The sequence below is a fragment of the Lepisma saccharinum genome, chromosome 8 (assembly GCF_977018435.1).
Source record: "Lepisma saccharinum chromosome 8, izLepSacc3.1, whole genome shotgun sequence".
In the NCBI taxonomy this organism is placed as follows: Eukaryota; Metazoa; Arthropoda; class Insecta; order Zygentoma; family Lepismatidae; genus Lepisma; species Lepisma saccharinum.
Window position 1 is genome coordinate 80527659 of NC_139236.1, and position 16462 is coordinate 80544120.

The 16462-nt window shown below is 37.0% G+C and overlaps 1 protein-coding gene across 4 annotated transcripts in view; it reads right to left on the bottom strand.

The window, feature by feature from the left end:
* Positions 1–917: 917 nt before the first annotated feature.
* The window catches only part of LOC145991578 (uncharacterized), a 48561-nt gene continuing 33016 nt past the window's right edge, over positions 918–16462 (bottom strand). For all 4 annotated transcript variants that reach the window (XM_083127625.1, XM_083127626.1, XM_083127627.1 and 1 more), the window contains 2 exons: positions 15285–15341; positions 918–1139 (listed from right to left, as the gene is read on the bottom strand). In XM_083127625.1, coding sequence (XP_082983751.1) covers positions 1048–1139; positions 15285–15341 — 149 coding nt within the window. In that variant the 3' untranslated portion in view covers positions 918–1047. The remainder of the gene's footprint in view (positions 1140–15284; positions 15342–16462) is intronic.

The window sequence follows — 16462 nt, forward strand, 5'->3', positions numbered from 1 at the left end:
CAATGTTTCCAACGTTTTGAAAATTCATTTGAATGAAAACTTTTCCGAGTTCTTCACTGCATTCATCATTTTTGCAATAAAACTTGAGATTATTACGTTAAGAGAACTACTACAAAGATAATGAGTTAGGCCTAAACTCTGTTGTTCTTGGTGGAATGTGTGATACCTAGATGTCACTAAATTTAATGTCTGTTCTTAACGTCTAATTAAAAATATATGGTTCCTTAACCAGATATATTCCTTGTAATATATTTTCATAATAATTGTGCCTTACAATAAAGGAGGTGTACAATATATTCGAAATAATAGATATGCAAAAAGTCGAAATAGTAAAACCTGAACTAGTAGTGAGATAATACTTTTCAATTAATTACATCACAATATCGTTTTAAAATCGACACTAATGTACTATCCTTTTACTTAGCCTGTTATCAGAAAAATGATTGTATTGTATAAAATCAAAAAATATTTTTAGCTTTGTTCTTTTCTGTAGTATTTCACAAGTTTTATTCCACAAGTAACTATGTGGCTTAATTTTTAATTAAACGATTACTTAATCATATCTTGAAAGCTTTATATCATAGTGACTGCAATTATTAATTCAGCAGTTCTCTGGTGGTGATGAAATGTTTACAAAACATTCATTGACGTCCAGATTGCCGTAAATTTGCTGTCCAATTTTTACAGTAGATACGCCAGTATATACTCATTATTTTACTGAAATGGGTCATTTGTATGTTTTTAATAGTGATTTAAATGTTCGCTGTACACCTTTGATGATTTTAAGATACTTGAATAGCTTTAAATTATCATTATTGCAATTATGATACATAAATATTAAGAAATTAGCTCCATTACTAATAAATGAATAGGTTCAACATAACACAAACAGAAGTATATTCAACCAACTATAAAACTGTGTGAAAAATTCTTTATTCTCTAGCGAAGTAACAGCCATTTATAGAGTTAATACAGAGCATCTCAAATTTTATTTTCTTGCTCCTCGCTTGGTTTCATGCCAAGGCTACTTGTCTCATATGTCTTAGTTTATCCAAAAAGGGTAAACTTGCTTTGATGTTTCGAAGGCTTGTTTTTCCTGTGATAGACTGTCTGTTGATTCTCTGTCTGTTCATCAGCAGCTGAAATATAATTAGAAATTATTAATATTTCCTAAAATGAGTAATTTTGTATAAATTGACATGTATTGATTTAAGAGTTAAATTTCCGTATGGCAATGTTAATCGGTAACGGAAATTTGAAATAAGACTCTTTGACGATCGGTATAAGTTCAAAGTTCATTCACACCCTCATGGGATACAGTACCAGTTCCATCATGACGGTTTCCATGCCTCTCTTCTGTACACTTAAACAATCAGGTATGTGCCCATATCAAGCATTCAACAACAATCATTTAGTGTCTAAAATAAAGGGGGGTTGCTTTGTGACCAGTCTGTACAGATATATTTTTCCAAATGTGATTTGTTTTGCCCGAAGGTTTTATTGATAATTTAAAATTTTGATCAATTTAATGTTGTATATTTCAAATTGATCACCATTGGAGATTTGTATTTCACACAGCTTGGAGAAAATAATTGAAAAATAACCGTCTTAATGTAGACAATTGCAGTGTTCAAAGATTTCTGTTTTTTAACCTATTTGTCTTGTGCTTGTTCTACAGTCGTGCATTCAGAGTGAAAGCTAGTGAGGGTTATAAGAGTAGTGGTATTTATGATATAACCAGCACCACTTACAAGTGTAGAAAGTATGAACCCCCCTCAAGCAGATTTGGCTATACTTAAAACAAGCTCAACATGCCTATATGAGCTTTTTGCTCAAGTGTGGAACCCGTCTAATCCAAGATTTTTGTAAAAATGCCCTCGGGAATCTCTCAGAAAGTATGACCCCCCTCAGATTGATTTGTCTACACTTACAGAAGGCACTTCTGTGAGTTTGTTGTCTATAAACTTGTCAAAAATATGCCCCTCCTCATATTTTTTTTGACCACACTTAAAACTAAGCCAAACGTATTAACACACACCTACACCCACCCACACCCACCCACACATATTCACTTCCGGTTTACTTCCGGTCCACTTCCGGTCCACTTCTGGTCTACTTCCGGTCTACTTCCGGTTCACTTCCGGTTTACTTCCGGTCCACTTCCGGTCTAAGTTCAATTGGACACCAGGCTCATCTTGCATATCTAGTACTAAGACAATGCAATATGCAGAGACTCTCTAGAATTGCTCTGTGACCCTCTCATTTCTTACATCATAAACATATGATTTTTCACCTATGAGAATGACACTACAAATGGTGTCATCGGGTAAAGCCTCGTGGAATTCACAGATAATTTTAATGTTTGTCCTGTCATTCACCACAACTTGTTTTCTTTTTGAAGTGTTGATTACAAACATGGGCCTCCGTGTTTTGAATTCATCTGGTGTGTAATACATATCCGTATTGCCTGTAGTGACACGTTTGAAAGCCGAAAAAGCCTCATATAATTTGAGGAAATCATTCTTGGACATGTCTAAATTGTAATTTTCTCTAGGGAATACCTCATTTCTGCCATTTTTAAGATATATGTTCTTGATGTTGCAGTTATCAAATTTACTTGAATTTTTTTCCTGATTGTTGTGTCTTCCAGTCTGAAACAGCACCACTACAAAATCCGGCATGTCATATTGTATGCTGGAGAATGAATTTGTGGCATCAAACTCATAATAGGTACCAGTGGCAGGCTTCTGTACACATTGATATGTATAAAATTGCAGAGGAATGTGTGGATTTTTTAGGATATCAGCTTTGTATTTAAGAGCATAGCTGGCCTCATATTCAACAACCGGGATTCTTAGCTCCATAGTCTGAATAATGCACTTGCCCTCATCAGGTAGGGTATTAGGCAGAGCTTCTCCTGTAGGGTTTATTGCACTGTACCTCATCAAAGCATTATTATCATTTGCAGCTCTTCTAAATGTAATTCTTAACCCACCCTTCCACATAATTTCTTTGTAATCTGAGAAGAATCCTGGCAACAGGCGCATGGGGAACAGCACTGTGTGGTTCTTGGTTAATATCTTATCACCAGCCTCAAATCCACCTATTTGGTAGTATGAAGCCTCGGTTTTGGATAATTTTAATGTGGCCAAAGCTGTGGAGGTAATGCCGGGATAATCCACTCTGTTTATAACAACACCATGCTTTCTGATCTCAATTTCAGAGAACAGATGCGGCACAAAATTGTCCACCAATCTTATATTTGAATTTGCCGGATAATCTGTTCCATCGAGCTTTACAACATCAAATTTGATGTATAGATCTGCTCTGTGGGGGTGTATAAAGCCGTCCCCTACATCAAGATCAACCTCTATTTCTGTGTTGGGTTGATTTAAATTTGCAAATGTCCTCCTGTTTGGGGGGAATGATTGTAGCTCATAACTCTCAATATTTTCCATTTTTTTTGTATGTATTTTTATTTAAATATTAATTTCTATAATAGCAGTTGTTGTGGCTCCAGCAAAATCAACTAATTCTTCTTTTTCATTAGTGACCATCAATTCAATATAATCTATTCTATTATGACACACAGGAAAATATAATGTTGGGGATGGATTGTAGATGATTGGCTCCATGAATTCGGAATTAGGTTTGAATGTTGCAATGATGCCAGTTTGTTTGTGAGTGCCTATGCCATTTGATTTGGTGATCATACCCTCGGCCACATTACAGTGAATATTCAGAGTCTCTATGGCTAAGAATTTAGGTATATTCATAGCAGTGTGTTTGATGGCCGGTTCAAGTTTTGTGTTGTTCTCAAAGCCTAACAGCTCTCCTATAGTACCCAGATCCACTGTTTCTGTAGCAGATACAATCTCTACTCTGTGAGTGACAGAATTTTGACTTAACACTATACCTCTGGGTAATTGAGCATTTAGAGTGGATAGATTATACTGGCCTGGAGTGATGACAATATTTTGATCCCCTACTGCAATTTTGTTGTTGTGGTGTGTAATATTAGGTTTCAAGTACATGCCGTAAAATGCTCTGAGAGCTATTGTTTTGGGATACACTATGTCATCATGCAATTTGAGTTTCAATATTGAATTTTGGCTGGTGAGATGGAATACCCCCATGATGTTTTAAATACCACAGGGCCTTTTGAAAATTTTCAATTGATGGTTTATTTATTTGAGACATATATCTAAGAACAGATAAACACAAATGTCCACAATTAACATCTTTGAAGTTTTGAACACGGGCATTATTGTAATAAAGATTAGCTGAATTTAGATATTTTATTAAATTTTCAGGAGGAACACCTCCAAATGAATTAAACACAAATGCCTCATTGTTTAAATATTTAAGATAACAAATCCAGTGAGTGCCCTGATTTTTGTACTTATCCAAATTAAGTAGTTGTAGTTGATTTAGTTTATTTTACTTCGCGTTTTGTGCCTCTTGGCTAATTTGCGAAGATGGGGATGAGTGATGAAATGGATGAAAATGGACAATCACAAACAACCATACCCGACCGGGATTCGAACCCGGGACCCTTGGCGTCGCAGCGCGATGTGCTAACCACTCGGCCACAGGGTCGGGCATTATCCAAATTAACAATGCCACACTCTTTGTTGAGTGGTTGTTCCGGTAAAGAATCAGACATGTACACACCCCTAAAATGTTTGATGCCCAGTGGCTTGATTAAAGCTTCAATATCTTGGTTTGTAAGCGGCTCTTGTTTTTTTTTAAACTTACTCATGGCTCTCTTAACACCTTTGCCTTTTTTCTCCATGGCCAGGTTATGGCGCTTCTGCTCATCTAATTCTGCCTTATTCTTCTTGGCATCTATTACTGTTTTTGCTATGGCGGCTGATCCCCCAGCCAAGCTCCCAACAGCCCCGAGAGCAGCTAAGATGGCAGGGATAGTAAATATGAACCCCCCTACATGTGATTTTTTTCTTGATTGCTGTAATTTTTTTAATTGGGGGGTACTAAGCAACAATTTCATACCATGGCCCTTTGCAAGACAAGAGCTTTTTTTCTTGCGCTGCTTTTTGGTCAAAAGACTGTCAATAGTTTTAAGAGATTTGAGACCTGCATAAGGTATTTGATACATAACACCCTTGGCCTTCATCCTATGTTTATTATATACATGTTCACAACCCCCACCCCAGTTTTTGTTTGGTGTTCATAGCTATGGTGGTCCCCAATGCTGCTATTTTTTCACTCAAAGAAGCATCTTTGCTTACAAATCTACCAAATGCAGCCTCTTCTAATTTCTTGTCTGCAACATGTCTCTTGTCAAGATCAGAATGTGTGTTGTATGCTATGTCATGGTCTCTACAAGCAGCATCTAGGGGATTAACACCAGGATCCCCTCTGTTTAATCTATGCTCCAATTTTGTGCCTGGACCACAATACTGATAGCCTGGAATGTGCAGTTCAAATGGCAGCTTGTTTATAATGTCATTAACCAGGCCCCGACCCTCAGAAATATTCCAAAATTTAGGTGGTAGAGTATTAATAATTTTTATGAGATATCCAATGCCCTTAGGGTCATTCACTATAAAATTAGACAATTTTGTGCTTATCATGTCCATAATTCCAACCTTTTCATTGTAAAAATTGTGGTTCCCAGCATTTTCCTCCCCAGCTATCACTAATAACCTATCTACAAGTTTCCTGACATCATCAACCCACACAAATTCTTTAGGCAGGGTGTTGTATTGTTTGATTCCACTGCCAGTCTTGATCTGTGACCATATGGGCTTGATTAAATTATTGTATTTTGCCCCACTGCTCGACTTGACTCTTTTTTGTGTGGGATCATTGTTCTGGTATAGAGCATCTGATTTTATTAATATTTCTTTGTAATGTTCATAATCTTGATCTGTATAGCTACCAGGCCTCTTCCTAGTCATCAGTTCCCACAATCCAGGTGTTCCGGGGTACTTAACAAAAGCACCTTTTTCTCCGAGACGAGATTCTGAATAAACAATCAGATCATCCCCCATAAAAGTTACTCTGAAATTGCCAATTCTATGTATGATACTGCCATCAAGCTCTGTGTCAGCATATAAGCCAAAGACCTCATCTTTATTGTCTTTAGGTGTGGTTAAATATTTTTGAGCAAGAAGACCCAATTCAATAGGATCCTGAGTAGCTTCAATTCTTCTAGGAGCAACAGGACTAGGTGTATGAATACTGGAAAGTGGGGTGAATGGATAATCTAATATGTTCCTAGCAGCTACAGGTACAAGCTCTGTGATCAAATTTTGATTCTGCTCTGTAACAGTTTTGATATTCTTACCTAAATTATTAATAGCATCAATTACAGGCTGTTCTGTTTGTTTGTGTTTTTCATAAATTCCCCGGTTCTCTGATTTCCATCCCTTAAATCTTTTTACAAGATAATCTCTTAATTTAAGATCATCAATGATTGGCCTTTTCATGGTTATTTATTTATGTCTCAACGTCTAGAAAATCGTTGATTTTATTTCTGTATTTGCCACTATTGGGTGTTCTTGTCATATCAATTGTGACAAACCCATAACTGTCCTGGCTCCAGCACCTGCTGCAAAACTTGGAAAAATCATTGTAGCTCAAGTCCCCACCTACATATTCATCATGTATGTGTTTGAGGTTGGTATGATCTTGATGAAACACACATATCAAATTGCTGTTGTCTCGGATCAGCTGCTTCGGTATTTTAGAAAAAGTCTGTGCCAGGTAGAAGCAATCAATGTTTTTGTGCCGGCCCTGTGTAAAGAAATTTCTAACCTTGTTTTGATTATCCAGTATAATGTCATCAAACACAACAACAGAATTATCGAGACATTCATCTAGTGGCTTAACATCTGGTTCAAAAGTGGCTATATCCAATCCATCATATAGCTTCATCAGCTGCTGATATTTTAATTGTTCCAAGCTCTTAGAGAAGATATACAAGTGCCTGTTTTTCCAGTCTAACCAGTTGGGTGCCAATAAAAAATTATCAACCATTAGTGTAGTTTTACCACAAGCAGATGGCCCAACAATAAGACATCTAATATTTTCAGGCAGCAACTTGCCATTTCTCTTATTCTGCTGTTCAGGTTCTGGCAGCCTTTTTATAACATCCCAGGTGCTCATATTATTATTTTGTCTGCATCGATCCAGCTGTTTTCCGGATGACCCAGCCATTTGACAAATAACTTGCTGCCTTTTCTGCGGATGATTTTTTCTATGAGATATGTGTCAGGCTGTTTAGTTTTGCTGAGCTCTTGTTCATAGAATCTGCCTTTGAGAATTTCTCCTCGGTGATCTTTTATTATATATGTGTTAAGGGTCCCAGGTTTAACTTGAACTACTGTAAATAATTCAGTGCTCCAGTTTCTTGTAAAGCCTCTCTTGAATAAGTGCTTATATTTGCTGATTCTTACTTGATCGCCCACCCTGTATTTGGCCTTTCTTGTTGTTGGCTGGTATCTAGGATAATAAACAGTGCTGATCAATTTTTGCTCATCAGAGGGTTTCATGTTGATTGTGAAATGGACCGAGTTGTTATATTTATGTAGAAGTTCTGGAAGAATATTAAGCCATTTATAATTACCTTGAAGTGTAAATTGTTTATACATAAGATTTTTTAAGGTTTTGTTGAATCTCTCTACAATTGAGGCTTTGAGATCACTGTAACTCGAATAATGTTTTATTGACTGGCTTTTAATAAATTGTTGGAACACAGAATTATAAAATTCTTTGCCATTATCTGTTTGCAAATAGCGCGGTGATCTTCCACTCTGATTGATGATTGTTCTGATGGCTTCTGTAACACATGCCCCAGTCTTGGATTTGAGTGGCACAGCCCAGGCAAATTTTGAAAATGTGTCTATCACAGTGAGTAGATACTTGTAGCCCTTGTTGATTTTGTCTAAATTTTTCAGCTGTCCACTTGCCATCTCAATCAAGTCGCTCTGCCATAAATCATCTATGCCTTTTGTAACTACTGGGAGTCTCTTAAAATTATGTCTGGCTTGTCTGTGTAATTCATCAACAATAATTTGTCTAGACATAATATGTAAACAAGAATATTGCAACTATAGGGTGTTCAGCAGCTGAAACTGCAGGATTTTCTAAATATAATTTGTCCCCTATTTGTATTTTAAATTCCAGAGTGCCATCATCTTCAGTATAGGCTGTTTCTAATGTATCGGGGTCTGTAAAATCCTCTAACTCTACACTGGTGATTTTTGCTTTGTTCTCAGCATTTGTTATTGATAAGGTGGGGTAGTGGTGTGCCTGTGGCTGATGCCAATATTTGATCTTGATTGGTCTAAGTGTGCCTCCAACAAAAAACTGGTAATAAAATTGTGCAGGGGACAGCATATATATTTTGCCACCTGGTGTAAATGGTGAATCATATTCTTTGTTGGGGATGCTGTACAATTCAAGAATTACTGTATGTTTTGGATTCTCGATTATGCCAGTTATTTCTTTTTCTGCTGTAAGCAATCTGCTTGTTACAGATTCAAGGTGCTCATTGATGGTCCTAACAACATCATCATGGCCTGGCTTGATTTTTATGTCCACAACAAGTTTCTTGTATTGTTGCACAATTTCTTGTAGCTGGGTGGCAAAAACGGACAGAGCATTTGCTTGATTGGATTCCATGGTCCCTAGCTGTTGTTTGATATTAGCTACAATTTGTTGCAAATTTTCAATAACTGCCAATTTTGAATTTTGAGCAGTAAGATCATGGACCTGTCTTCTGATATCCTCAAACAAGGCATGCAATTCATTAATATGTTGATTGGTTGGTAGAGTGGACACTGTCTGAGTGAGATGTTTGATCTCTGTCTGGATATTCTTGATATCTTCTGATTTCAATATGCGATTCACAGCTCTCTTAATATTTTTAAGTTCCTGTGATGTAGGCAGATTTGATACTGTATTTTGCAAAAATTCAAGTGCCAATTTCACATTGTTTAATTCAGAAGCATCAGCCACATTTTGCATAGCATTTTGGAGCAGGGCTATATCTGCCTGAGAGGGTGTTGATTGTTGTAAAATTTCAAGTTTTGTTTGGATATCATCTATCAAGTGATGAAAATGAGATAGTTCAGATTCGGTGTTGAGGTTTTCAAGTTTTGTGATTTGTTGCTGGACACTGACAAGGGTATCTACAATTCCAGGCAAGCGGGATTCTAGTACATTTGCCAAATCACTTTGTACTGCTGCTATTGTACCTTCAAGATGGGTTATGGAACTTTGAATTTTTCCAAAATCTTCATATGTTTCAAGCTGCAGCTTGATGTTGGCAACACTCCGAGTTATTGCATTCAAAGCATCAGAAGATGGCAAATTGTTCATAAAATTTTCAAGTGTCTCAATTTTTTCTTTAACCTCGGCTATGGCATTGTGCAGAGGATCCAGATTAGGTATCTGGAGTGATTGAATCTGTTCTTTTAGAGTGGAAATCACTAGATCAAAATCTTCTTGTGATTTTATGCTTTTGACAATTGTTTGGAGCTGTGTCTGAACATTATTTATCTGCTCTTCCAATTGCTGTTTCAATTGCTCAGAGTTGTTAGCCTGGGTCTTAAATTTGGCTTGAAGAGCTGCTACAGCTTCTTCCAAACTTTGAAAATTATCTAATGTTGCAAGGTCAGTATATTTCTGAAGCAGCACTTTGAGTTCAGAATCAATTTTAAGAAGAGGGTCCATGCATTGTGATTGTAAATTTGTAATTTCTAATTGAAGACTGGCATTGAGTGTGGTCTGTAAAGCTTGTAAATCACTTCTTAATTTCTTGACTCTGACATCAAGCATCAGAATCTCATCACTGTGATCTTCATGTCTTGTATGGCCAAATATATCATTAGGCATTTTTGTTTTAGTGGTTATTTATTATAGAGTATCTGATTCTTAATTCTATAAAAAAGGGTATAAGCTTGTCATATGATCCAGGGACCTCAATATATAAGCAGTCACCAGCAGAAACAGTATATACAGTGCCAGAAATCATGTTTGAGTGCTTAATTCTATAAATATTTCTCCCTACTGAAATCTTGACATCACCCTCAGGGGTTGTAATAAATTGCAATTGACCACCTACAGGTAATTGGTAATGATTTAAATTATTGTTAAATATGTACAATGTTTTACCTGTTTCTTCATCATTATCTGTAAATATGCTGTTCAGATGAATAATTAACAAGCCACTCAGTTTAGACAGCATATCAGAAGAGGCTTGTGGTGTTGGAAGCTCCATAATAGCCTGTTTTTTGAACCCAAATAAGTTCATAGGCATGTTTATTTATTTCAAATCATGCTCTGTAATTGGGCATTGTTTGCCATTTTTCAAATAACAATGCCCCCATGGTAGAGTATGTATGCCACATGATAAAATACATCTCTTATCATCATGTGGGTCCAGAGCCACTTTTCTTACAATATTGCTAGTCAGCAAGTGATCCTTACTCTGAATTCTATTTTCTGATGTTTTGATTGAATTCTGGGATTTGATGCAATTTTCATAATCTTCAAATTGGAGATCTTTTTCAACAGTTACTTTGCCAATGCCCTTGGCCTTTTTGGCAACAGCGCCACTACATGTTTCAAAGGTGTACATCTTGGCACTTAACCCAGCAAATTTCACAATAACATCACCAAGTGTCTCATCTTTTAACTTCCCAGGCACCTTTTTGTTGTGGGGTTGAATTCTTGTATGTTCACTGGTATCAAAGTATTGAAACAATTCAGGCTGTGACATATCTTGATAAACATCTTCTGTTTGAATATCAAGAATAAAACTATCCGTGTCCATGTACAATAATTTTACACGATCACCATAAAAAGGTTTCAGCACATCATAATACAAAACCAATAAGTTGCTGACTGCCTTGGTCAGCAACTTATTGGTTTTAATATGGAAACAAGGCTTAATTATATTACAATCATAATACAATGTTAACATATGTAATTTGGACGATTCCAATATTGCAGCCCCTTCATAAATAGGTTTATCAAACTTAATCTTTGTTTTCTTCATGTTGAAAAGTGCCATGTGCTCATCATAAATTCTTCTATAATTGAAATTGGGCTTTGCAACCAATTTTTTGCTCAGGCTGGGGTCAGTAATTATTTTAACATCGGTATGTTTTCTGACATTTTCAATTGTTTTGCCATACACAGAATTCACCATCAATTTAAACAATGCCTTATCAAATTGGCTCTTTGCAGATGTTCGAAGCTCCGTGTTTGTATCAATGTATGGTTTCAACCATCTTGAGTGCCTGAACCTCAAAACTTTGCCAACTTTGGTCACTTGAACACCATGTTTCATCAGGAACTGGAGGTTTTTGTAATATATGACATAGCCTTGTTTCGGCTCCAGAGTCATCATGAGCTTCTTCTGTTTAGAGCCAGGTGAGCACTGAACCTCGGGAATTGGGGGCAGGTCAGAAAATTTATTGTGCAAATCATCAGGAATTATCAGATCAGCCTCTAAGAAGAGGCCATATTCACTGTCATCAAAGTCCTTAAGATCTTCAATATTGAAATCTTCAACCCACTCAAGCCCTGCATATGGCAGTTTATCCATCATGGCATGACCATAGAGGCTGTTTGCATCCACATACAGTATATAATTTGATGGCCGTGCTGGATCATAATCAGGCATATGCTTGTTATTTGCTCTGGCATATCTCTGGGAACATTGCACCATCCCTCCTCTTATACATTTCTCCATAAACAGATACGTATCTTGATCGTGGATCAGATCCAATTGCTTTTTGGTGTTGAAAAATGTTGCGGCCCATGCTAGGCCCGGGGCACTGTAAAAATATACTGGATCCAGTCCATAATTTTGCATGGAAGATTTTCTGAATGCCTGAAATATATCAGCTGAGAGGGTGACATCAAGTTTCAAATATGCCATGTGATAATCACCAAATGTCTTGCATTTTAAATTGTTCCACATCAAGTGGGCATGGTGATAATCTTCATCACTGATTCCAGATCCTCTGATTCTGCTGTAAAACTCTTCTTGTGGTGGTAGGGAACACTCATCAAATTTAGAAAAATCTGTCACATAGTCATATGGATATACACCCTTCCGCCTAATTAATTTCAGGTCCAGATTTGGAAACGAGGCACGTGTGATTTTGAATTGATCATCAGATAATTGATTTGCCAGTGTAGCCAGGCTAGCAGGTAAAAATCTGTAAGAATCAAGAAATCTTATGTGAATAGGAACACCATTAACTTTAATTATCTTGCTAATAGATATATATTTCTCATCATTTTCAGCTAAAATATTTAAATTCTCCTTGTTAAACCCCTCGTACCTGATCAGATGATGAAAATCATAATTGGATGCTCCATGGCAAAATATGGGGATAAATTTTGGTCTCTTGATCTGAATATTGCAGCTATTACACAGGGCCTGTTTATATCGACCATCTGTATGAGAATGGTGATGTACCTTGATATTTGTATCTGAAAATTCACAATCACATACCGGGCATTTTTCTGCTTTGTTGAAATCTTCAATCTGTTTCTCTGTTAAAGGCAACATAGGCTTTGATATTAATAAGATGTTAGATGCTATGTCACGGCACACATTTTCTATTATATGTGCAAATATTTTGATGGCATTTGGTCCCATGTATGAATATTCTTTAATAACAACACCATCCCGTATAACCATATAACAAAAGCTGGAAGGCTCATGTTGCTGATATGGTGTACTTGAAGATTCTTCTGGATCTGGATTGCAGAATGCAAGAGGATTGAGGTTCGATTCAAAATCACAGACAATATATACTGGGTGTTCCAACAAGGCTTCAAACTTTTTGAATTTGCAATTTTCACTTGGATTGGGCATCACCATATGAACAGGTTTATGGTTGCCACAGTATTTCAGATGCTCAATTAACTTGTTTTTGGCAATTTCTGTATTACATTCAGGAACCCCCTTCACCATTTTTTGACCATCAAATACAGTTAAACATCTTCTGCACAACTTAAATATTCTATTAGATTTGTCTAGTTGTGTTCTCACTAAAGCTTCAAGATTATGTATCAGAGTATAATGATATGTGCCATCCCCTTCAATTAAGAGCAGATCAATCGGAACAGCAGATTCATCATCAAGTGTACTGATTCTGAGAGGTGCTATCGGGCAATTGCCAGTGGAACAAATTAATACATTAATAGATAATTGTTTGCCATTGATGTGCCTGGCCCTTTTTTCAAATTTATCAATATTCTCTACAGACATTGGATATTCTAAACCCTCCATTGCTTCGTCAAAATCATTTTCATGTTGTTTGTAATAATTTATTCTCTGAGGATTTCTTGAAGCTGGAAACAGAGCAGCTAAAATACACCACAAAAAGCATTTCTGGTCGGTATTTTTTATATTGACCACGGCTTGTTTGTTTTTAATATTGGCAGGTAATGGCAAATATGTAGATCCTCGCAATGGGCTGAATTCAGAAATATTAACATATAACTTGTGCGGAGAGCCGCATAGGCTCCATGCTGACTCTTTTGCCGCAAATTCAGAGTGTTTAATATTCAATTGATCTATTAAACTGCTTATTATTGTGTCTGAATTTGCATTTGAATATACCGGTACAGTTTCTGTTATGTGGGGCTGTGTAAATTTTGTGCCATTTGGTTTCTTATATTGTACAAACAATTTGAGGGATAGCTTATAAGACCCATTTTGTTCATTAAGAATTGCCTGGAGATTAGGATTTATACTGTTCAAAAAATTCTTAATGTCACATCTTGGCTCTGATACAAACCGGTGATCCCTAAGTTGGGCATTAAAACTGCTACGGATGGGTTCATAGCGTGGCTGCTTTGCAGGTCCAGCATTAACAGGTGCTTCGTGCTTTCTTTTCAGACCAGATGTAGATGGTTGTGTTGATGATTGTGCAGAGCAAGTATCTTTATGTGTATATGTGAAGTATTGCATGCTGTATTTTCTATTGCATTTGGGGCAAATTTTTGTGGGAGTTCTGTATTTGTCCGGGTTACAAATTTTTTGGTGCTTGGCCCAATTGGGGCTGGATATATTTTTATTGCATTGATTACAATATTTTTGATTTGGCATTTTTGCTGTTGTTTATTATATACAATTTCCTGGGATTCAATTCAAAACTTTATACTGGATAAAAATATCAGTTGGGTTCAGCTGTGTGATTTGTATGTGTGTGTATGTGTGTATGTGTGTATACACTTAATATTTTTGGCTTTGGTATTTATATACAATTTCTTGGGATTCAAATCAAAACTCTATGCTGGATAAAAAATATCAGTTGGGTTCAGCACTGTGCTTTGTGTGTGTGTATGTGTGTATGTGTGTATACACTTAATATTTTTGGCTTTGGTATTTATATACAATTTCTTGGGGTTCAAATCAAAATTCTATGCTGGATAAAAAAAGCAGAAATAGGCCACAACTTGGCCACAAGTGGACCGGAAGTAGGCAAACCGGAAGTGGACCGGAAGTAAACCGGAAGTGAACCGGAAGTGGACCGGAAGTAGACCGGAAGTAGACCGGAAGTGGACCGGAAGTAAACCGGAAGTGAATATGTGTGGGTGGGTGTGGGTGGGTGTAGGTGTGTGTTAATACGTTTGGCTTAGTTTTAAGTGGTCAAAAAAAATATGAGGAGGGGCATATTTTTGACAAGTTTATTGACAACAAACTCACAGAAGTGCCTTCTGTAAGTGTAGACAAATCAATCTGAGGGGGGTCATAGTTTCCGAGAAATTCCCGAGGGCATTTTTACAAAAATCTTGGATTAGACGGGTTCCACACTTGAGCAAAAAGCTCATATAGGCATGTTGAGCTTGTTTTAAGTGTAAGCAAATCTGCTTGAGGGGGGTTCATACTTTCTACACTTGTAAGTGGTGCTGGTTATATCATAAATACCACTACTTATAAGCAGAGGGGACGAGGAAGCAGATGCCCTGTTCTCGATACCCAGTGAAACAGGAAATCTGATAAGTTACCTTTTAGACAAAACATTAATTTTTTGTATGCTGTTCGTTAATATATTACATAAAAGTAACTGCCCCCCTAGAAAATATTCACGGCCTGTAACCCCTGTCTGTCAATGGTTAAAACAACCTTTTGGCGTAGATTTAATAAATAAAAACACATAAAACACACAGAAAATGCATAAAAAAGTAAAAAGGAGACACAAATATTACTGAGCACACCAATAGTTCCCCTTTCTCCTTTTTTGATTTTCGATCGTTTTTTAAACACAAGACCTTTAACATACCTTTCTCTTCATTTTCCTCATGGGCAGATTTCTCATTTGTAGAATCGTTCTGCCAGTCTGAAAGGTGACATAGATATGACAGTGAAAGTTCTTTCATTTGAAACGTGAAGTGTTCATGAGTTATGCATTATCAACTCTTAAAATTCTTATAATGAATTATGTTAAACCCTGAAGTAAAAAAATACGCAATGCGAAAAACTTGTGTCGTCTGTCTATGCTCTACGATTAGTGTTCCGGGATAAATACCCGGTGGAGTCACATTCCACAGTGGTTTAGATCCCACTTTAAACTGTAGGTCCAGTCCCGATTAGCCTATCTGTGGTTAAAGTGACTTGAAATAAAAATTCAATTCTATCAATTCTACGATAAGGTTTCGCACGCAAAGAAAACTTAATTTTAGTTAGGATCCATTTTCCGGTTCAAATCCGGGAACTTTTCTAACGATGGAAGCGGCCCCGGCGCCCACCCAGCGTCGAATAACATGGGTACCTGGTGGAAACCCTGGGGTGTAAAGGCGGTCAGGGGCGTGGTGCTGATCACATCACCCCCAGTCACGACCGGATCAAGAAAGTGTGGGGCGTTACCCCCACACCCCCTATACGCCTTCATGGCGTGGCGCTAAGCACAGGGGAACACTTTATCCATTTAACTTTGCATACCATAGCTTCTGTCCGGTTCAGTATGTGTTCGTATGCAACTTAAGGTTTACAACAAAGTGATAATGTCCGGCTGCCTTAGCCGAAACCATGGACAGAAGTGCGCATGCGCCAATTGGACTTGTTCATTGTCAAAATAGGGGTGACGGCAGAAATCGCAGATTGAAAATGATGGGCTTTTGTTTGAAGCCGTGCATAATCCTGGGGCTAGAAATATGGCGGAGATGCACAGAGCTTGTTAAGTTTTCATTTTTATAAATAAATTATTTGTACTCATTAGTGGAGTGTATTATGTAGAGAGTTATATAGTTCTAAGTAAACTTAAAAATTGCAATCTTCTGTGGTGCAATGACTCACAATTTTAAAAATAGTTGTTACAAGTAGAAATGTAAAGGTATGCTTGCCGCCATGATAGTATCACCCCCTCTTCAAAAAGTTTGGCTTCAAGTCGACCCATGTTATAAGACTCACGTTCCGTTACCTGGAGCTCTGTGGCAGCAGTGGCATTTTGGAAAGGAAGGA